Below are 22,324 nucleotides of genomic sequence, written 5' to 3'. Positions count from 1 at the left end.
CATTTCAGATGTGAATTACTTTCATCATCCGCACACATACGGCAGGCCATAATAATCATGTTACTGCGTTTACTTTGTGAAAGAGAATTTTCCTGTTCACAGAGTCTTGCGGGACGACAAATAGAGTCCGCTTCCTTTCTTATTCATAGGAGAAGAGGACAGGTCTGCTTGATTTTTGTCCTTCATGGAAAATAGCCAAATATTTGTCTGTAATGCTGCTTCATATCTGAATTGATGCTCTGCAGAATTATACATACCAAAGCCTTTTGCTGTGTTGTTCTGCTTAAAAAATAAGACTGGTTATTGACAACAGATAGCTTGAAAAGACAAAAACCAACAGTACATTAGTCCAACTCTCACTACTTTCAGACTTCCCTTTACTCTGCTCAGTCTCAAGCTCATTTGTTCCTGACATAAATCTTTAAAAACACACAAAAGGTTTAGTAGTTTCTTAACATAGGGTTACCATATTTTTGTTTTCAAAAAAGAGGACAGTGGGGGCGAAAGGCAGATGGACACCTGCAGTAGATGGAAGGTTGGGTCTGGAGGGGTTCAAGTAATTGGTGGCACAGTGGCAATGTGTGCAACAATGTGGCAATATGTGCAACAATACTTTTAGTAAAACAGAACAAGTGAAATGTGTTGTTCTCAAGAAGATGCGGCAAAAGGAGCAAATATTTGAATGATGGCATCCTGGCTCTACATCTTTCCACTGCAGAGGAGTAACCTGGAGGAGTAACTAGTATAAATTTGTGTATTAGTACAATTTTATTACATTAAATAAAAAGTTTAATGTTAGTATAATACTAATATATTTTTAGGTCACAGTTTATTTGGTTTGTCAGCCTATAGATCAACATTACTGTATCCAAGCCAGCTAACATAACTATCCTGTTAGCAGGATAGTTAACAATGTTAGCTAGCTTACTAACAAGTTTTGTTTCCTCCAATTTGATCTCTTACCTCAGGCTTTCCGAATGGCCGTTAAGTTATTGATGTCTTCTCTCCACACAGCAGGTCACATGCACAGCATCAGGTGTTATGGGTACTGACCCAGACCACACCACTCAATAATATTACCCAGACTGTATTTGCCATGTGCTGATATTACAAAAAGCAAGATTAGTGATAAATATAATCTGAGGTTTTGCAGAAACATCAGTTACTGATGTTCTTGTCTGGTGATATGACTGGAGGGGACATGTCACCAGTTAAAGGGGTTATATGTAGTTTTCAGCGAACACAATGGCGTGGTTTTCAGATTGCAACCTGGTGTGTGGTTGAACTGGTGCTCAAACTCCTGCGCGAGCATAATCAAATACACAGAGACCGAAACACTGGGAGACAGCTTCACACAACATGCTTGCATAGTTGCTTGCATGTTGCATTATTGTATATATTACGTGGGACTCGTAAGTCACAGTGACTGAGGCCCTGTCTCTTTTAAAACAAAGGAGAAAAAACTCTGTGTGGACTAGGCTTGAGACGCTGGAAAAGCAGTGTACCTGGATATCGGCAAAACGACAATAAATCTGAATTGAATGTTACAAATAAAACGAAAGCAGATCCGTGCTGATTATAGCTGGCTGCCCCTGCCTTGCATCACTATAAGCTATTTTAAACAAATTGTTCCATATTTGCTTTGTACTGTCCATAATTTCTTCCAGACTAAAATCAACATTTTGACATAGGTGGTACACACAATAGTAATTGCGTTAGCCGGCGAGCTAATGTTGTCTAAATTGAACTAACTAAAGCACAACATCACAATTTTTTTCAAATGCTTTTCAGTAATATCAGTTTACCTGTCCAGTAGGATGAAAGCCAACTCTGTGACAGTTTTGTCAAAGCGGAAGTCTCCCGGTGACTCAAGCCTTTCCTGTGTGGACTGTATTGTCACCCCAAGTGGATCTGATTCTTGTTTGGCCTGAAGGGCTTCAGCACATAAAACTTTGTAGCTGTTTTTTATCCTTACGTGGAGTTTGTGTTGGAGTCTGTTTTGTGTTGGAAGCCGGTCGTTTTTTGGTTTTAGTGGACTCATCACACTAGCTGCGGTGTTGTCGCTGTGTACGGTACAGAATCAGAAAGCACATGCAATCACAGCCAGTGTTTTTCCCGAAAAATCAGACCCGGAGTCTTCACATAGGATTAGGCATACTGGCCATCAGAAAAACCCTGTAATTGGGTCGTTTTACATGAGATTACAACCCCTTCACATACAGGCAACAAAAAAGTGACTGATTTCATTTAAAAAAAAAATACATATAGCTCCGTTAAATGGTGCTGCAATGTTGAATAAGATAGGATCAATTAACTTGATTTTGGTCTTTTCAATTGAAAAAAATGTACCGTTGCCAGCATTTTTCTTTACCCTGTTGAAAGTGCCAAAATGACCACTGTCAGAAGTGAGATGAGAAGTTTGTCCGTTGAGATGGAAAGAAGCATTTGTATTATTAAGCAGGAACAAAGTACAAAGACATAGCTCCAACTTGATGTCCCGCCAACCTTGGAATACTAAAATTGGCATTTCTAGGATCCCATTCAAGCGCATATTTTCTGATACCAGATCTTTATCTGTAATGGATATAAACTTATGGGTGCTTCTCAGATAACTGAATCCAAGACTCATGGGACAGAGACTTCTCATTTTTAGTACTGTGCCACAGTGTTCTAGTTTCCTATCAACTTGGATAATGGACCATAGTGAGGGGAAGCAGAGTCCCGTTTCAGGTCTCTCATGCCAGCACAGGACTAGCCAGACATACAAGGCCTGATTCAAAGACTAAGAAAAGTAGGAAAATAGAGAGGGGGGGGGGTAACAATAGCCACTGTGTAAGCAGGAGTAGAGGAGAGCAAGAGGACTGAAAGAGCAGAGAGGGGGAGACACAAAGGCAGTCCCAAAGGCAGTGAAGAGGCAGCTGGCTCAGAGGTGTGCGCATCCTATTTTTAGTTTCCCTCATGCACATCTCGAACTCAAACAGCTGCTGGAGCATTTGCACACCAAAAGACTTCAACACCGTCGTTCCTGCAGACAACAAAAACCTCATGCAACAGGAAAGCTTAAACGTTACTCTGGCTCAGGTGTTTCAGCTGTGATTGGCTCAAAGCTCAAGTCCCACCCCTCGGCCCTGCTTCCCTCAGGTTGTGTTTTTAGTTTGAGTTCCTTTTAGACATGAGGTGTAGTATAAAGTCACATGACCCAGATTTCTGCTGATGCACACCGCCCGCAGTCTGACAAGCAAGGCAGCTGTAAATAGCATATGTCCCATGTGACTAATGTATGGAGGGACCCAACAGTCAGAGGAGGTCAACGACATGATGGGCTAAGATGTCACCCTATATCTTCTGGAAAAGCATGCACCTTCTTTTGGGGGCTCTGAGAAAAGAGAGCATAGTTTATTTATTCTTTTCCTACAAAAACATTGAGACACTTTGACACTGTTGTGGTTACAAAATATTTAATTCATGAAATGCTTTAAGAAATCTACCTCAGTTATGGCTCCAAACTGAACAGAAGCACCTATTATTAAAAAATAAACATTTTTGTTGTTGCCAGCAAAATGGAGGCATCTGATGCCTATTTGAAAAATAAATGAAAATGTCCCTGAGACAAACCTCATTTAGGCAATGACTGAAACAATGTCAGAGCTGCGATAATAAGCTCCAGCATACGTAGGTAGGGGAGCAACTTAGTGAGCTACGCAGAAGTAAGAAAAGAGGTTGTTTCATTTATTTATCAAATATGAAATATTTATAGGATTCAATCTGCTGGCAGAGGAGGACCAGCCAGAACAAACTGTGGGTGGAGGAATCGCAAAGAAACTTCATAGATGGATGTTAAAGAAAGCATCTGGTGAAGGGCTGACTGCTGCTCTGCATACATTTTCAGCCTAAATTACATTCCCAGGATTTCAGGGAGTCATGACTGAGTCAGTTGACTCGGAGTGACAACACACTGCAGGCCATTAAGAGCTCGCTGTGTCAGACAACGGGATCGGACACCTCACCTGCATAAAATGTACGGTCTAGTGTAGTTTTTCAAAAAACTGCAGATGTTCTGGTTGAACCAGTCTGACTAGTGCTCTGTGTTGTTCCTCCAAACACGGACTGCAGCCCCACCTCATGTTTGCCCTGTGAGAGAAAAGTCTTTTCTCTCTGAAGCTTGCCAATACATATTTGAGAAAAGAAAGAAACAACCAACGTTAGTCAGCTAATCAGCAACTCGGGAACTGCTGCAACTACGACAGCAGCTAAGTTTTGGGTGGAGGATTAGTTCCCTCTGAAAAGGAAAAGTTAATTATGTGGTTTTGATACACCTAAAGTGCTGTTTAATTTGTGGTTAATCCGCAACAAACTGCTGCCCAAGGATTATGCATTTTGATTGACACCTTGTTCAAATTAAACTGCCGAAACACATCCTCATACACTGTGAAGCACATCTGCACAGTCAAATGATCAAACACAGCCGCAGACAGAGGGGGAGAGAGAGACCCGGAAAAAAAGAGGGAAAGGCTACGCTGAGACGGATCACATTCAATGAGTTAGGAGCACTCTCTGAGTAAGACAGCATTTTAAATAAAACATGAAAGCTGGAGAAGAAGGCACTCCTCCTTATACAGCAACTTGTGACAAGCCATGATATTCTGAGAGACAGCACACCAAGCTCAGAGCTATCCCCGGGGAGGCCCTTCCCTCTCCATCAGATAGGTCATATATCAGAACCATCAAACACAGTCCCACACGCCACAACGTCCGAGGCTCCTCAGTTGTGGCCAGACTGACCGTCGGGGTGTAAGCAGCTGATAAGCACTTATGCACTGACTTCCAGCAAAACAACCACACACCCTCACCTCTATCTATGACTGGATGACAGAAGATCCATCACTCACAGATGGAAGTGCTGCAGTCATCAAGAAGTTATGTTTCAATCCAGAAAAAACATTATCCATAAATGACCTAAAATCAAGGTCTGTTTAGGTTCCCCTTTATTCTGCCAGAGCCATTAAACTGTGAGAGGCCTGGGAGGAAAGGCCTGTATCAACTTTGATATGACCATGTAAATAAGTCATGGGTAATCTCTCTCTCTCTCCTCTCTCTCTCTCTCTCTCTCTCTCTGTTCTTCTGTTGCTCTCACTCTCTCTGTAAAAGCCATATGCACATTTTTAGAATTCCCCGAGTTCTGCTGACGTGAAGAAAGAGATGAAAGATTCATGCTATTTAAAAAATTCAAACAGATGTCCCGAACTTTCGCTTCATAGCCAACATGGGTAAATTATTTAGTCTCGGGATGCAAGAAAGGGAATTCTGGACTGTGCAAATAAAGTCCAAACAATAATACAGCAAACGGATAAACCCAGTGATTATGTCTTGTGCACCATCATTACCATCTCCAGCAACAACCGTGACTGCTCTGTGTGTCCAGCAAAGGCTCATATTCTTACAAACGTACGGAGGACGATGGCTGTTTAGCAGAGTTCAGGTTCATTGTATTTTCATCGTGTTGTTTCCAGTAGGACTGATGTGGACAGTGCTGGTACTTGCAGGTGAAGCTGTAGTCGGTCAGTAAATGCACCAGCAGAGGGAGACCATGTCACATGACAATGCTGTAAACACTGCTCTGCTTTTATTTCCCCCTTTCCCACACATTTAAATTAATAAATGTGGGGCTACTTACAGACCTATTATAGGAATAAGGATATATAAATATCCCCAAACCATTATCAGACTTTTTAGGGAATTAGGGAGAAGAATTTAACAATGTAGGTATTTAATCAATGTAATAGCCCCTCAACACTTTTAAATGAGTCCTTATTTAAGAACTAACTTACTGAACTGTTGTTTTTAAGTGTACAACATTTTTACAACAATTTTACCTATGGGGAATGTTTTTGTTTAACACGCTGTTGTAAATTTAACAGCTGGTTAGCTGTTAAGGGTTAAACTCAGTCGCACATGACACTGCAATTCGATACAGCTCCTGTTGAATTAGCCTGCTTCTGTGATTGCGACCTCGTTACCAGTTTGTCTTAAGTCTAATTTCCACATCTTTGTTTCATGTCATAATACTTTTTGGCACGAGCTAGTCGGTGATACCGGTGTAGGGTGAAGCTCGCGCGCCTGTCCTGCGCTGTACCGTCCCTCTTCAGCGCACTGCGTCATGGCGACGGCGGCGACAAAGTTACACATTTCCTAATCTTGTTCATGGAGTATAGTCCATCTGACAGTCCGCAGAGACACGTGTAAGTACCCAAAGTTTCTGTATTCTGTGTTATTGGGACAAATATGGAGAGAGTCCGTCTTCTGCGGTTATTTCCTGTTGCTGTCTTACCTGTGTAGCCAGGTGAGCTGACATGACACCTGTGTGCAAGCAGCGTGTAATGTTTACAACAAAGTATCGTAGTAATTGCTAGTCAAGCCTTATCAAACTGTTTGAAGTTATGGCGTTATCTTCGAGCCATATCTTATTGGTTGTAGAGGACTGTGTTCAGTAGTAAAGTTCTGACTCTTTCATTGTATAATTAACTTCTGTCACTGAATTGGATTTTCTTTTTTGTCTCTCCCAGTATGGTGGATTACAGTGTTTCAGATGTACCAGAACCCCTAGCCCCATAGAGAGTTGGCCCTTTTAAAATGGAGAAGCTGGCGCTAATGGCCTTACTGGAATGTCCTCTGTGTTACGAGCAGCTGGATGTGTCAGCCAAGGTCCTGCCCTGCCAGCACACTTTCTGTACGCACTGCCTGCAGAGGCAGGAGGCAGCCCACTCCCAGCTGCTCTGTCCGGAGTGTCGCGCTCCTACCTCGGCCAGGACGGTGGAGGAGCTTCCTGCAAACCCCCTGCTAGTGCGGCTCCTGGAAGGGCTCCAGGGCTCATTGGAGCCCCGCAGGGAAACGCAGACAGCCCGCTACACAATGCCCATGGCCAGGCAGGGTCAGCAGAAGCAGCAGCAGGAGAGTCAACACAGAGAAAAGTATGGGCACAGTGAGGTCAGTGCACTCACCCTCTGCTTATCTATCACAAGCTTTGACTCTGCTTTGGGTGACAATTTTATATCCAAATTATGTGATGAGTTTTTTTGTTACAATCGTTACACTAAATTGAGGTGATGTTACACAATTTGTTGTTGATGGTTAGGGTTAATCTGCTGTAATTCTTTCACTGTAAGAAAACCCTATAGCCCACTACACTGTGCAACCCAAAGGGTACTTACAGCAAATAATGGTTGGTTGGCCCAGTGGTTACCAAAATGTGATATTTGTGAATGGGAACCCCTATTTACTACACATATTTAAATATTATATTTATCTATTCAAACATTACAGGAATCCCAGCCAGTTTCCAAACATTTTTAGATATATTCCTCCCAACAGTCAGCCATTGCTTATTATTTTGTTTCAGCACTCAGCAAGTCCTTCCAGGAGTGCGCAATATGGATAAGAATCTCTATCACGGTATATGTACATTATCTATGTTATCTATATCACAATATCGATATATAGTGATTGTCATATTGCACATTTTCTGGATAATCAATCGAGAAACCTTTAATGGAAGAAATCACCCAACACGGATGTCTGCTTTTGGCTAATCCAGCAAAAATACCTGACAAATCAAAAAAGTAGTACATCACGTTGATGCGAAAATCAAACACATATTGCTATAAAGCAGTCCTGCTCACTGATGTGTAAATCTCAGTCGAGCTGAAAGTTGGCAAATAGCTATTGTCTTGTGTCATATTTATTGTCTTCTCACCTATGATGTCTTATTTATTTATTTCTAGTGAGTTACTTACTCAACACTGTGAGTTCACCAAACTTAAGTGGGATTTTTCACCTAATACTTTGAGCATATCACTGTATGAGACGGTGTGGCACATAAGAGCTGTGTCATCTGACCTACTAAAATGTTTCCGCTGACAAAGTGAAATTCAGTGTTCCCCCCTAGGCCTAAAGTGATGAGGTCCCCTCAGACCTGTACGAATGGTGTCTATCAGGACTACAGGTGTATTTAAGTCAGGATGAATTACTTCTCACATCGTAAAGAACTCTAAAAGCTCTTCTCCACGCCTTCAGACACAAGAGTTCTATTATAACTTTAAAAATCTACCATACAGGGCTGTAGGTGTAGGATTGATAAGGATACATTAAAGGTTATGCAAAAGATGCATATTGAAAACTAACTCAGAGCATACAGTAGGAGTGGGTGAGATACATTGACTTCTGATGGTCATTTTCCAAACATAGCAGATGTGGCGGGTGGAATTACTGTGTTACATACAGACTCAAATATTAAAGATCAAACCTTATTTAATAAAATACTAAAACAGATGACTCAGAGAAATCAAATTGTTACATCTATATCATAAGAGACTCACAGAATTATAGCTCTTTGCTCACAGACTCATAGGATTTAACTTACTTGTCACTGAAATTAATACCTTAAACTGAAGCATAACATGTTGAATGCTTATTATTGTTCTGTATCACTCTTTTAAAGGTGTACATTATTCATGAAAAACTGACAGAGCATTGAAAGAATCTGCCTGTTAATAATAAAATTAGAATTACATTTAAAGGCTTTAACCCTGCAGAGTCTTTTATTGAAATGTATGTTTTCAGAAAATTGTCGTTTAGTCTCAATTTATTTTCAGGCGGTTAAGAAGTTATTCCAAAACAATACAATTGAAAAGAAAATGACAAAATAGACAGGGTTTTCTTTGGTGCAGGTTTAAAAATAATTTGTCTATATAAAGCAGGTATGTCACCTAATTCAAACCCAACATGAGATGTGAGGATCATACTTCACAGTCGGTAAAATTATTATATGCAGTTTTCATTTGATGACAGTGTTTTATTCTTTGAGGTGATGAGAAATATGCAGAGACCTGCCTTATCAGTAGTCCTGTGTATAGACTGTTCAGAGTCTACTGTTAATCTGTAGCTTGAGTTCAAGTTCATTTAATAAAGATCATATTTACGGAGTGTAAACTGCAAGATAATATTTCAAAAGGTGTTATTAGCAGTCTATTATGCATAATTCCACCTGTCGACATGTAGGACTGTGAAAATCTGGTTTCTTATTTTGAAGGAAAAGTCTCATTTTGTGAAAAGTTATAAAAAATGACTTTTGCAGAAAATAATTAGTGCATTATGTGCGTTAAGGTTGTGTGGTTTTTAATCAACCTCACTGAAAAGTTGTAACTAAAAAAAACATTTATTACAGTAAAGCTTGAGTCAAAATTTGATATTATCTTAAAAGGGAAAAAGGATGTCATGTTAAACACATCTGCATATCCGATAAGATCATCACACATCTATGTCTGCTCAGCACAAAATGATCTGTTAAGAACATCAACCAGTGTGAAAACAAACACCAGAGTGAGTTGACCTAAATGAGACACACTGGTAAAAAGGACAAAATAAATGTTTCACATCCTGCAGTACTTAATGCCCCCAAATCTTTAAAGATGTTTTTTTTACCATCTTCACAAATGTGTATCATCATGTAAAATAAATCAACAACTTTATTTAAAATACAGTAACTGATTGATAATTTTTGTCTGCTCGTCAGCTTGCTCTCAGACCTTTGATGCGTAACCAACGAGATGATTCGTCAGGAGAGATGGTCCTCACGCCAGGTAATGGTATCACCTCGAAACACAAAGTGGATGAGAACTGGCAACATGGAAATGAAGCTGCCAGTGGCGGTGTGCCTGGCACTGCCAGCACGCTGCAGGCCGTCAGCCAGACCTCTCAGGTGCAGCCCCTCCAGCAGTCCCAACCTCCGACTTTCTGCAGGGGGCTGTATGACTTTAACCCCGAGGAGATGAATCTGGAAGACAGTAAATATTGTCTCAGCTTCTTCAAGGTCTGACTCTCAAACTACTGATTTAACACAGCAGCAAACACTTTCAGGGGGTTGAGTCTTCCTTATGTACATTTGATTTAAATGCTTGCAGAGTTTCCTACTCTTTAATTAATGCACAAAGAAAATGATTACACTTAACAGTAACCTTCAGGGAATAATAAAACATTAACCTTCTGGGGGAAATTATACTGTATATAATGAGTGTTGCTGTTGTTTCATTTGCTAACTAAACTGGTCTTAAGACGAGGTGCATCAGGATCTGGGTGGCTAACCTCTGCTAAACAGTTACCTGGGGAAACCCAAGCTAGGACATTTAGGGATGCTGCTTGTGCTCATTTCAATCATGTATTGAGACAAATGACCAAATATTTTAAGGCTGCAACTAAAGACAATTTTCATTATTGATTATTATTTTCTTGAGTAATTGTTTGGTCTGTTAGTGAAAAAACGGTAGCTGAATAATGAATTGATGTACCGAAAACAAGTGTTTGCTGTCTTTTAGAATATTTCAAATCGGGGATGTCCTTGTCAAATTATCATATTAGCTCATATTTGAGCATATTACCACATGCTCAAATATTAGAAAAATGTGAACTTAACACGTTTTTAATAATGAAGAGCAGAGGAAGTCCCCAATAGTATTAATACATAATGGTCATTGCTTTTTGTTCTTTTCACCTCTTGGAGAGACTTTGGGAGCTGGAGAATCTGCTGCCGTGGTTGTTACTAACCCTGAAGATTTCTGAGGCAGTTATAAAGGGCCTCGGTACTTGTGTGCTTTCCATTAAAGCACACTTGCACTCTGCTTTTTTTTAAGTTTTTAATGCGGATGGTCAAATGGTTTTGAGCCTGTGCAGAAAGGACCAGGCCTGCAGACACAAGGAGAGTTGATGTCACATGCTGCAGGAAAAACACAGGGCTCGGAGAGTTTCTGAGCTGAGTGCTCAGTCTCCAGGGTGACCTATCTCTATTACAAGCACCCGGCATCCTGTTTTTATTTTTTCCAGTGGGTTCTCTGCCTCTCACCTTTTCTGCACTTTGTTTAAGTTCATTGCTTTCTCTGTGTCTTTTACTTAATTCTGGTTTACAGGGAGACATCCTTACTGTCATCAGACGGGTGGATGAACACTGGATTGAAGCCAAGCTCGGGGAGAAAATTGGAATTTGCCCTCTGCAGTTTACAGAGGTGAGTTCTTCTTAGTCCTCTCTTCCCTCCTTCATTGTGTGAATGTGGCTTGTGGCCTTTTCAGTATGATCAAGGTTGACACCTGCCGTTTGGCACTTTGGTCTGATGGTGTAGCTCTTGTAATGAATTGAACCATAGATGTCGTAGCTGGATGTTATTAATTCCAGGTCACTGCCAGGGCGCTACCTTGATTTTCATTCACATCTTTGATTCATCCGTAAATGTCACTCCTGTGCTGCAAAGTGCTGAGGCAGATAGCTAATCTGTGAAGCCCTGCTGTGTCTGCAGCTGCTCATTAGTGTGTGACTATGTGGCTTACTCAGGTTCGCAGAGCTTGCTTAGCTAGCTGACTGTCATTTGTTTTCCTCTGTACTTTCTGCCTCCAGGAATTAACTTCATCCTTGCCAAAGAAAATTGTATTTGTTCCTACAGTGGGGTCATTGTGGTGCCTCATTCAGCTATATTTTACGTCCCTCACTTGTCATCTGTTTTGCAATAGTTTTTCCTAATATTTAGTTTCTTCCCCTCCTCTTATTAGTCCTCTTATGCCTCCTTTAGTCTCCTGTCCACCCGTGTCTTCTTCTGAAGCACCGCCTCAGTGGTGCTCTTCATCTTTTTTTACTTCCCGTACTCTATTCTTTCACGCTCCTCTTTTCTCCTCTACCCTCTCCTTTCTGAGCCTGCCTCTCCTCGTGTCGTGCAGCCAGGCGTGAAGACACAGTAATGCTTTCTCTGCTTGGGTGGCATAACAGCACATCACTGTGGGGAGTGAAAGCATTAACCCTGCCATATCTGTCTGTCTGCCTGCCTGTCTGTGCGGCTTTCTCTCTCAGCACCAGTCAGCCCTTCCTGGCTTACTGGCTGGTACTTATGCTCCTGTCTGCCTGCCTCACTGCCTGCCTGGCCAACAAGTTGTAGGGGTGAGTGGAGTAGTGATAAGTGGGTGTATTTAGACAGCCATTTCGCTGATCAGTAGGAGCAGAGGTTGACAGGCGCTAGTTGCAGGTAGGAGCGAGTTGGAGAGGATTTTCTTGACTGAGGATTGACTGTTCTCTGTGTCAGGATTTATCCCGATTTTCACTGCGGTTTCTCTTTTATGTTTTCATCTCTTTTAGCCATACACACTGGCTGCCAAACTCCTAGAGGGAAAGAATCGGAGGTGGAGTGACTCAGCAGAATTTTACCATCGGACTGGGAGTGGGGGCAAAGACAAGGCCATTGACGTATCCGGTAGGACCACCCATTACGGAGTCCTTCAAGTCCCAGCAAAGACACCCATCATCAATGCGTTGCCCCTCTCCAACCAACGGAAACAGCCCGCAGCCAGCAGCATCAACTTTTATCAGACTACCAAAGCAGAGACGACCAATATCAGCACCTTCAAAAGCACCAACCATCCGGGTCTGTCACATCGCCTCTCGGTGCATCCTGCCGCCCGGGGCCTCTCTCACCCTTCTAGAGGGAACTCTCACCGAGTAAGACGCCACTCTGACTCTACACACAGACACCTGTTACAGGTGAGTCATGTGCCAACATATCTGCCTTTATGCATGCTATACTGATGGGGCAAAGTTATCACATTCTCCTCTTTCTCATAATCTTTGAGCTCAACTGTGTTTGGCTTTGTTTTGTTGGCAGATTTTCACAGAAACCATGTGGTTAGCAAAAGGAATGCCGGTTTTCTGGGAGATAATTTATGTTTTTTTTCTTTGAGTCACTAAAGTATCAAGTTGTCCTCAGGGGTACAGGGAGGGAACTGTGACACTAAGCTTAAGGAATGAACGAGAGAGAGAGAGGCATCGCCCTTGTGATGGCCGATGCATGATTAAGTGGCTCTCATTAAGATAACACAGATGTGGAAAAGGGCTAGATACGAAAGGCGTTTGGACTGGAGGTGAGTGGATTGAAACTTTGAAAGATCTTTAATCAAACGTCTTGGGCCATAAGCCAGGGTTTCCCCTCAGAGATGAATAACAGTCTAACAGGGTGTGTTTCCTTTTTCTTTAGCTCAGATGTAATTTTAGTACTTGAGGGACGTTTTATAATTGTCTTATTTTTGAATGGCATAACAGCATAGCTAGAGATGAAACAGGAACGCTCATTTGAATTGAACGTTTGATAGAATGAAATGTTTAAGTGTAAAACACATAGAGGCCAAATTTAAGTTCATTGCCACTGAAAAACTGAGCTCACCTTTAGTGCTTTATCATGTCATCTAAATTACTCACAAGAAGAGTGCATGTGACAAAATTACTAACACTGTTTAACTTTTATTTTTTAAGTGTTTCTTGAGGCTCTGTCAGGGCAGCCTTGAGCATCTTTGAATTAAAACTCTGATTATAACATTTGGGTTTCAAGCTATCAGGATCAGTTTCCTGCAGTGTTACCTGCATATGTTATGCAGCCTGATTCACATGGATGGATGATGAACATCTCCAGGAGACAATATTGGGAGCATTGTCATTTAGATATGTTTAGATGACCATAAGAAGCAACATGAAAGAAACACTATAAAATAGCACGCTGTGAAAATGTTAAAGAATATTAACTTATTTTAGTTATAGTTCTGATCACCTTAGCTTAAATGTTTTGATGGATACATGTCACAACAACAGTTTTATGGATGCCACAGGACATGATGCCATTCATATATAACGGAAACAATGTAATAATGTGAATACTGCATAAAGTCAAAGCCAGCTATGTGCACTGCCAACATAAAAGCCTCTGCAAGGTTTAATAATATAACCTGCTGCCAAGTGCCCTACCTCCTGAGATAATGATTTCCTTTCGAAGTTCAAATCTCACTGCTCTACCCTGCAATTATACATGTCAGAGCACAAAAATGCTAAACCTCATGCAGGTCAGAGAAAAAACAGGAGAGGAAGAGATGTGGAGGAGACTTAAGACTTGAGAACAAGATAAAAAGCAGGAAATGGGCGCGATAAGACAGGAAGAGGAAAAGGTGAGAGGGAAAAAAAGATGGCGTACAGCTGGGAAGAGAAACGGAAAACAAAATGAGTGGGCTGCAAAAAAGGCAAAACACAAGACGGAGGGAGAAGGAGAAGGAAAAATGAGAGATGGATGTAGAGAGTGGGAGGCTTGGAGAGTCCCTCAGTGTGTCTGCTTATCTCTCTCATGCTGATGATGATGAGTCACTGAAGTTGGTTACATAACAGACCCCTCTCTCCCCATGCCTTCAAACTCCTTCCTCTTCACTAAGCAGGTAACATTCGCTTTCACATCAGTGGGCCAGTAATAGCAGGCAAGCCACGCACTTCCCTTTTTAAAGGAGCGGAGGGCTCTGTCCCTAAAGCCAAGGCTGAGCTCCCCACTGACCAAAGCTATGTGTGCTATTCTTAGTGCTGCGTCCCATCAGCTCTCACCTCTGGCTCCACTGTTGCTTCCCACCAACTGTGGATGAAATAATGCATATTAGTGGGAATATTGGCATTGTTATGTAAGAGCAACATTTTGGATGGAAATGAGCCAAAAGCAGAAAGTTAAAATGCAACATAGAAAAGTTCAATTCCATATCAAACAGTAGTAGTTCACTGGTACACAACAATACCTGATTAGAAATAAGCAAAAGGCTGATTTGTAATTAGTAACCCTATGAATTTACTATAATCAAGCTGAAATGATTAGTTGATTAGTCGATTTGTTGGTAGGAAATTAATGAGCAATTATTCTGATATTTAATTAGTAGGAACCACCTCTCAAGAGCAGAACATCATAAAGTGCTTCACAATTAGAAAATAAGGTAACAAACATAAAACAATGACTTAAGAAGAGTAAAATCAACATAAATGGAAATGAATAAAAAATGACACAGAGGCACGTTTAACAGGTGTGTCTTGAGCAGCTTAAGTGTCCACAGATGTCCACAGAGAGAAAGTTCCGAAAACACAATCTCCTTTTGTTAATAGCTCGGAGTGAGGAACAACCAACAAACCCTGATTAGCCCCAGAGACCTACTGCTGACACACTGTAGGGAAGCAGTAGCTCTCTAATGTAGTTAATCATCAGTAATCCTGAATCTTGAATTCTGAATATGATGGGGAGCCAGTGTAGAGAAATCTAGATTGGCCACACATGAAACATTTTAGAGGACTTTAATTTAATTTAATGTAAAGGGACAATGCACATTGATTGACGTCACTGTAAAAGTGCCATTTAGCCAAAAGGCTAATTTTCAACTTTTGTCCCTTGGCCTGTTGTTAAGTTAACCATAACAATAAAACACACAATCTGTACAATTAAATGAACAGCTGAACTTGATAAATAGCTTGGAAAAGCAGCATCATGCAAAGTAGGACATGTAAAATCCAGACAATAAATTCAAAGCAGTGTTAAGCAGACAGTCAGTGCAGGCTGGTGAAACATGAAAACATAAAATCACATCACAATATATTAAAGAAGACAGAGGTAAAACCAGATTTTGAGTGAAATTAGATGAGATTTTCCCTGCAAAGGAGACCATTTCAAGGAAGTATATTACACTGATGGTAGCTTTTAGGTGTATTATCCAGGACCTTGTGATCTTGTTTAGGTGAGTCTTAAGTGACAAGATATCACTCGGTCCAGGGATGTTTTGCTGAGGCAGGTGAAGAGGTGACAATATTTGAGAGAGAGAAATCATGAATGAATTGTTTTAAGTAGCTTGAAAAAAATCAAACATTCTCTTGTTCCAGCTAATTAATTAAGGTTCGAATTCATTAATGAATGAATAATGAAAATTGTCCTCAGTTGTAGCCTTACCATATAACAAACTTTGTTTGAACCTTTAAAGCCTCATTGCCCACCTACACAGGTGTTTTCATTTAGGTTGCCTGACCTCCTTTAGCCTGTGTAGGCTTGTGCAGACTGTGTTTTATTGACATCTCCCTCACTCTTCTAATAACTTTGTTGCTGCTCCAGGGCAGACAAATCACGTCATTAACAATAGTTGTTTGAGATGAATTTGACTTCGGCTGGAAGGTGGACAAAAGTTGGCTGCTGCAGCGAGGGGTAGTGCAAAAACTGCAGTTAAATCAGATCATTTCCACTAGCCTGCCCAGGATATATTCCAGAATATACATTACATTACATTAGTAAGTCATATAATTTTTTCCCAATTAAAATGTTTTATTATTTAATTGTCCAATCTATTAAGCTTTCATTCACTCAGCAAGTGTTGCTTTAAAATGCAGTATATCTGTGATACTGACATGACAGCAATTAATAACTTATTTTATGTGAAGAAATTATATAAAGACTCTTGCCACCTCAAACTCATTCACCAATCAAAACACCAATTAATAGTGAATATATCTTTACATCTACACACAGGGGTAGGAAACATTTATGTTTCCTTCATTTATATGTCAACCATGTCATTGCTTGACATCAGTGTGTGCAAATGTTATTTCCTAACATCCCGCTCGTTACCAAAAGTTTTGTCACCTAACAATAATTAAAAACCGATAAGCTTCTTTTATGGTATCTTGAATATTAAATATAGAATGAATTTATTCAGCTTCTCTGGCCTCGTAGTTGTTATTACCTGCATATTTCTTAATTGATTCTCAGAATCACCTTTCATAGCACAAAATGATGTATAAAATCTAAATATTTACACTTAAGTGGAATTGAAGACATAATCTGGTCAATCACCTGAGCCAATGAGCTCTTAGACCAGGCGACAGCCAGGCGCTTCCCATCATGACCCTGAGGTCTTGCAGGCGGTAGAGAACAACTAAGGGAAACTGCAGCCACCTTCATCTCGTGAGCTCATTGTTGATGTTATCAGCATGATGTCATATCTCAGTTGGGATCGAGTCAGCCAGAAATCTAACCATGATGCATTGTGTGGTGATCACTGGTGGTCTGGTTCATCCCAGACACGCCTAATGTAGAGTTTGGTGACGTCAAGTAATTCCCAGTTTAGCACCATCCAACTTCAACCTGATTAAACAGTATTGGCTATCCTGTGTGTCCAAAGCCATATTTTATTTACTTTAGTAACGCTTTTACACACCCATTACGAGCTAGTGTTAAGTTTGACAAACTTATTATGATATATCTGGGTGGGATTTGGGGATTTTTCATCCACTATTTTCAAGAGGAGATACTGTTGGCTGTTTCTTTGCGATAAGATGAGTTACAAAAATGTAATAGTGGCTAAAGATTTCTCTGTTTTGTTAAAGAGGGGTAACATTGAAAAGTAGACCTCACTTAGTCATTTATGCAGTTTGGACATTACTGATGATTACCATTACTAAGGAAGTTGAAGTTCACAATTCTCACAATGTCTCATTTATGTATTTAATTTTGAACACTTGACCCTCCAACAAAACTGTCTTACTGTCTTCATTTTTGGCTTATTTGTGGTGACAGAGAATCTGGAACGTCAACCACTTACTCCAAATAAGACTTTGTTCAGAATAGCAGAATTACCCTCTCCATGTAAATATAGCCACTGCCACTGCTGGTTCACTGGAACGGGCCATTACGTGACTGCAGCATAAGTGAAACAGCCTCTGTGTATCTGATAAAATACATCCCAGGAATATAAAAGGGCACAGAGTAATGAAAAGAACTAAATAATTGAATACATGAAAAAATAGTCTTCTTTTTTCTTTACACAACATTTTATATTTAGTGTCGATGGCTGCTTTTATTGTAAATGTCATGTGAATGTCATAAAAGATACATTGACAAAACAAACTACAGGTGACAGTGATGCTCATCCATTTACTCTCATATATGACGGAAGGCTGGTATGTCTTCAGGACATTGTATGATAACTTTATCTCTCTTTACTTCTGCCTCATAGCACTGCCTTACACAAGTGAGAACGTGCTTATAGCAGTGGCTGCCTCTTAATTATGACTCCTTTTGTGCATCTCTGAGGTGCAGTGTGAATGCACTGCAGCTTAATGGTGGGAGAGCTGTAGAATCCAGACTCATGCTCTAGAGCGGGAACCCCAGGCCCACAGGACAGCATGCTTTAAGCAGTAGCTGAGTGGTAGTGCTGTAAATAGCAGCAAGCCTCTGTAGACGTCAGTGCGGAGATAATAGACACTGGGAAAGTTATTTCTGCCTTTCTGTAATGATAATCAGAAAACATTACACATGTGGGATTTGTTTGGTTGAAGAAAAAAATTATAAAGATCTCACTAAAAGGCCCTCTTCTGTTTGGTAGTGGTAAATTAGGGATTAAGCTTCGTACTGTGTTGTTAATAGTTGTGAAACACACCTCAGTGTCACTCCCTGCTAGTCATCTGGGTCAGGCCTGACTCAACAGCCTACTGACTTCAAGAATGTCATAGTTTCTTAGCTGTCAGCTGTAATTGGGAATTGGGTCTATGAAGATAAAATGCAAAAGATGTCTGCCGAACCATTATATATAGTTTTAGTGTTACTGTATCATACATAAAATGTATACATCATCATTTCTGTATTGGTGTTGTTAAAAGTTGCAGCTAAGAACACAGTTTTTGCTTGCTGTAATCATCAGATCAGTTGTAGCTACTTTGGTTTATGACCAAATACAAAACTAATGCCATTCTCATCAGCCTCAGTTGTACTTTGTGGTAATTAGCACATGCTAATATGCTAACATGCTAAACCGAGACATTGAACATGATATATTATTATACCCTCTAAACATCAGCAGGTTAGCATTGTGATAGCATTGTGATAGCATTGCACGTTTGCATTCCAATTTTCAACCAAAAGTACAAATAGACAGTTCATTCACACATAATAAATATAAAAATATAAATATGGCAATGTTAGAAAGAGTTGTTTGTTGTTGAGAGTATATAAGGATTAATGGCAGTGTCTAGTTTGCCACAATTCATAAAGGCACATATTATGTCAAAAAATGCCAAGTGCATTTTTCGTCTTTGTATTTCGCCATTTTAGGGCTGACATTAACACCTTGCAGTCGGTTCTTGTTCTTCTGATAAAGGGAACTAAACTGGCAAATAAATGAAAAAGTTATAAAAAGTTATTGCAGTGACATAAATCTGTCACCAAACACACTTACCAAGTAATTGTAAGTCTGGTTGTTTTCAACACTTATGCCATGAATGACTAGTGGCGAATAACCGCTAGCATTGCTGTAGACTTTTGTTTTCATATTGTGTTCTTAAATAATGTGCCATGCATCACTGTTTGCATTCTATATGATGATCATTTTGAATCCATCCCAATACAGGGTGAGAAGAAGATGACCAGTGAGACTCCACCCACCATCTCTATGGCACTGGTGAACCCCCAAATGTCCTCCGCCTCTGCAGACGGCAAGAACTCCTCCACGCAGCAGCTCTCCATCAGTGTGTGAGTCACTGTTTTAAACATTATATTAATGATATGATAATGTCAGATCAGAGGTGCGAGATATGAATAGAAAAAAGAAACAAAAAACATTCAAATACCCATTAAAAAGACAGCAAAATCTGGGTATATATATTGTAGAAAGTGTGGTAGTTACATAGATAAACCCTCTGTGTGACTACTTAGGTGTGCCGTTCTGTACTCCTACAAACCACGACGGCCAGAGGAGCTGGAGCTGAGGAAAGGAGAGATGGTGGGAGTGTACGGAAAGTTCAAGGAAGGCTGGCTGCGTGGGTTATCGCTCAGAACGGGGAAAGTGGGCATTCTGCCCAGCAACTACATCTCGCCTGTGCTCAGGTGAGAGGCTGTGATCCCTGACTACAGAAAGTGGGAGCTAAATGACGTTTGGATTCAGACAGTAATTTTGCGTGGGCAGGGCAGCCTGTCATCATGCACACATTCAAATGATCCATGGAACAGAAATATAACACTAAAGCCGCTGCTTGCTTCAAATAAACACTTTCTACAGTATAACAAGCGATAAACAGCAGGTACTTTTATTTTTTTACTAAAGTGTCTCATTCCCTCACTGCAGAACCTCAGCCAGACTCATGGAGACCAAAGCAGCTAATGCATCCTCACAGTACAACACAGTAGATGGAAAGAAACCCACAGCTGCCAGGAATCCTGCTGTGGTCCTTGCTCTTGATAGGGTAAACGCTGATGCAACGGTATACTCAACAGGACAAGTCCCATCTGTGCCAAATGGAGCACGGCATGCAATGTCATCCACTGGTGCTGGAAAACCGTCCCACTATGGGGGTGCACCAGGCTGGGACACTGTGAGGCGGATCTTTAACCCTCATAGAGGTGAGTGTTATCTATCTTTGAAATTCTTGATTAAATTAGAGATTTGCCAGGTTGTCAAAAAATGTCTTTTAAATGTTTTTTTCAGGCTCAGACCATTACTCCCATATGCCCAATATGAACGCCCCGTCCAATTCACAGCACTTTGCACAAGTTCAGGCATCCGGCTACTCACCTGCCCTGCAGAGGAAGAAAAATAGCAGCCAGTCCAGCTCTGGCAGAACACTGGGCTGGATGACTGAGCCAGCAGTGCCCTCTGCTGCTGCAGTCTTTAAGGACAAGAACTTCACTGCTTCACATGAGGCAACATTTCAGCATGACAGACAGCCTTCCAATGGGCCTCACTCAATCCTAGTCAGACCAGACTCACACAAGAACAATACAGACAAGGTAATGTCATTCAGATGATTTCTCGCGAGAGACAAAAGCTCACATTTTTGGCTTTGTGCATTGTTCTTCAACTGTTCTTGTGATCACTACTCTGCATGTGCCTTACAGTAAATGTTTTACTCCCCTAGCCGTCAAAGTCAGTGCGGTTCCTCACAGATGAAGACTCCCCTCCCCCAAGACGCCGGACCTCCTCGTGGTCATCAGGAAATCAGGTTCCCTCCAACTGCCGCCCTGGCCCCCTTCCGTTGGAAGTGTGGGCTCCATCGCTCACCCTGGGACGAGACGGACCAGGGATCATTCTCAAAGAAGGAAAAGTTCCTATTCTCAGGAAAGGCCTCGAAACAACCATGTCAGATCTCAATTCTAACCCTCAGAAAATGATATCGCCACAGCTGTCGTTATCAGCTGTGTCGGCTCAGCTCAGCCCCAGCAGGTCAGTTGGATTTGTATGTTTGTCTTTGTAATAAAGAGCAGATTTATTATGAGACAGACAGTAGACGTGTAAAATGCTGTATTGATTTGACGTACTGGTTTAAAACCTCTGGCTTCTTTTGCTTTTTTTTTCCAGACACAGAGTGTCCACTACGCATTTAGCACAGACAGACTCGGAGCTCAGTCTGCTTCAAGGAGAGCTCGTTCTCGTCCACAGACCTCGACCTGATGGACGGGTTCTGGTTACCCAGGAGAGCAGTGGGCATACAGGCTTATTCCACAGCGGTATTCTTCAAACTCTTGAGAGGCTCAGCTGACTGTGTACTATTACTGTAACTGTATATATTCCATGTGTTCAAACTGCCAAAAGACTTGACTGACCTGCTGAACAACAAGATGCGTGTTGAGGCCCAAAGGTTAATACTGCCAAATGACAATCCCATGAAGGTGTTTATTTTTTTCTGCATATAAGAGTGTGGTTAAATTCTCCAGAGATATATTGTGTGTCCTTTAACATATGTGCATGTTTGTTACACATGTACTATTATAAGATTTTGCACAGAAACCTACCTAATGACTGTTCCTTGTTTAATACCCATGTTACACGCATTGGTTAGTGCCTTTGTCAAAACCTGCAAAGAAAACAAACTATATTTAAATATATTTAGAGAAAGTACGAAGTAATATATCTGTACTGCTTATGTGGTAATAAACTATACTTCCAAAACATTAGTAGTTTGATGTCTTATTTCAGGTGCATAATCCTTTAACTAACAATACCATAATGGAGAAATCCTTTCTAAAAAGCAAAAATCCTGCAGTCAAACTGCAAATGCAGATATATAAGTAACGGCAGCAAAATGTCAAAGTAGGTCTACGTGTTCTTGCAGTATGTTAAAATACTTGTGCAAGAACTATTTTAATATTGCAGCTGAGTTAAATATGAATTATTATTGTGTTTTAATATAGCAGCTGAGTTGAATATGTATTAATAGTATGTTTTGGAAGTTACCCTATGTCCTACATGAAAAAATTAATTCTGCAACCTGTGGCTACAGCCATCAGCAGGGCTGGATGGCCTACAACCCTCTGGGGCCCCACTAGTTCAATGTGTGTCACAGTCACTGAACCAAAGCACAGTTAACATATCATCACTTAACATGATAATGGGCTTAAGGTGGGTCCTAGAGCCCGACTAATACTGGATTATTGAGGCTGATACCAATATCTATGTTTGAGAATTTCGAACAAACCTTTGA

General features: G+C 40.8%; 1 protein-coding gene and 1 long non-coding RNA gene across 3 annotated transcripts; one reads left to right on the top strand and one right to left on the bottom strand.

The window, feature by feature from the left end:
- Positions 1 to 5,588: 5,588 nt before the first annotated feature.
- sh3rf2 (SH3 domain containing ring finger 2) lies at positions 5,589 to 21,797 on the top strand. 2 transcript variants are annotated; one of them, XM_046029761.1, is made up of 12 exons: positions 5,589 to 5,605; positions 6,084 to 6,239; positions 6,564 to 6,984; positions 9,569 to 9,865; positions 10,956 to 11,051; positions 12,167 to 12,568; positions 19,258 to 19,379; positions 19,563 to 19,733; positions 19,972 to 20,246; positions 20,332 to 20,633; positions 20,762 to 21,066; positions 21,202 to 21,797. In XM_046029761.1, the coding sequence occupies exons 3-12, from the start codon at positions 6,631 to 6,633 to the stop codon at positions 21,380 to 21,382; spliced, it is 2,505 nt and encodes an 834-aa protein (XP_045885717.1). In that variant the 5' UTR covers positions 5,589 to 5,605; positions 6,084 to 6,239; positions 6,564 to 6,630; the 3' UTR covers positions 21,383 to 21,797. The 2 variants fall into 2 exon arrangements, with proteins under 2 accessions (XP_045885717.1, XP_045885718.1); XM_046029762.1 differs by lacking the exons at positions 5,589 to 5,605; positions 6,084 to 6,239 and adding an exon at positions 7,397 to 7,449 and having other exon boundaries at positions 6,952 to 6,984.
- On the bottom strand, positions 9,568 to 20,879 carry LOC123957170. The gene is made up of 3 exons (XR_006821748.1): positions 20,419 to 20,879; positions 14,438 to 14,465; positions 9,568 to 9,829 (listed from the first exon to the last, which is right to left on the bottom strand). It is a non-coding gene; the product is annotated as an uncharacterized LOC123957170 (long non-coding RNA).
- Positions 21,798 to 22,324: the final 527 nt, after the last annotated feature.

Source organism: Micropterus dolomieu, linkage group LG19 (genome assembly GCF_021292245.1).
Source record: "Micropterus dolomieu isolate WLL.071019.BEF.003 ecotype Adirondacks linkage group LG19, ASM2129224v1, whole genome shotgun sequence".
Taxonomy (NCBI): Eukaryota; Metazoa; Chordata; class Actinopteri; order Centrarchiformes; family Centrarchidae; genus Micropterus; species Micropterus dolomieu.
Note: the sequence above shows the minus strand (reverse complement) of the source record. Positions and strands in the feature narration are given on the sequence as shown.

What these genes read in the sequence shown, in the direction of transcription:
- sh3rf2 (XM_046029761.1), top strand. Translation starts at nt 6,631, where the DNA reads ATGGAGAAGCTGGCGCTAATGGCCTTACTGGAATGTCCTCTGTGTTAC. An exon ending in CACACAGACACCTGTTACAG is followed by an intron (nt 12,569 to 19,257) that starts GTGAGTCATGTG and finishes ATCCCAATACAG; the next exon opens with GGTGAGAAGAAGATGACCAG. An exon ending in TACATCTCGCCTGTGCTCAG is followed by an intron (nt 19,734 to 19,971) that starts GTGAGAGGCTGT and finishes CCCTCACTGCAG; the next exon opens with AACCTCAGCCAGACTCATGG.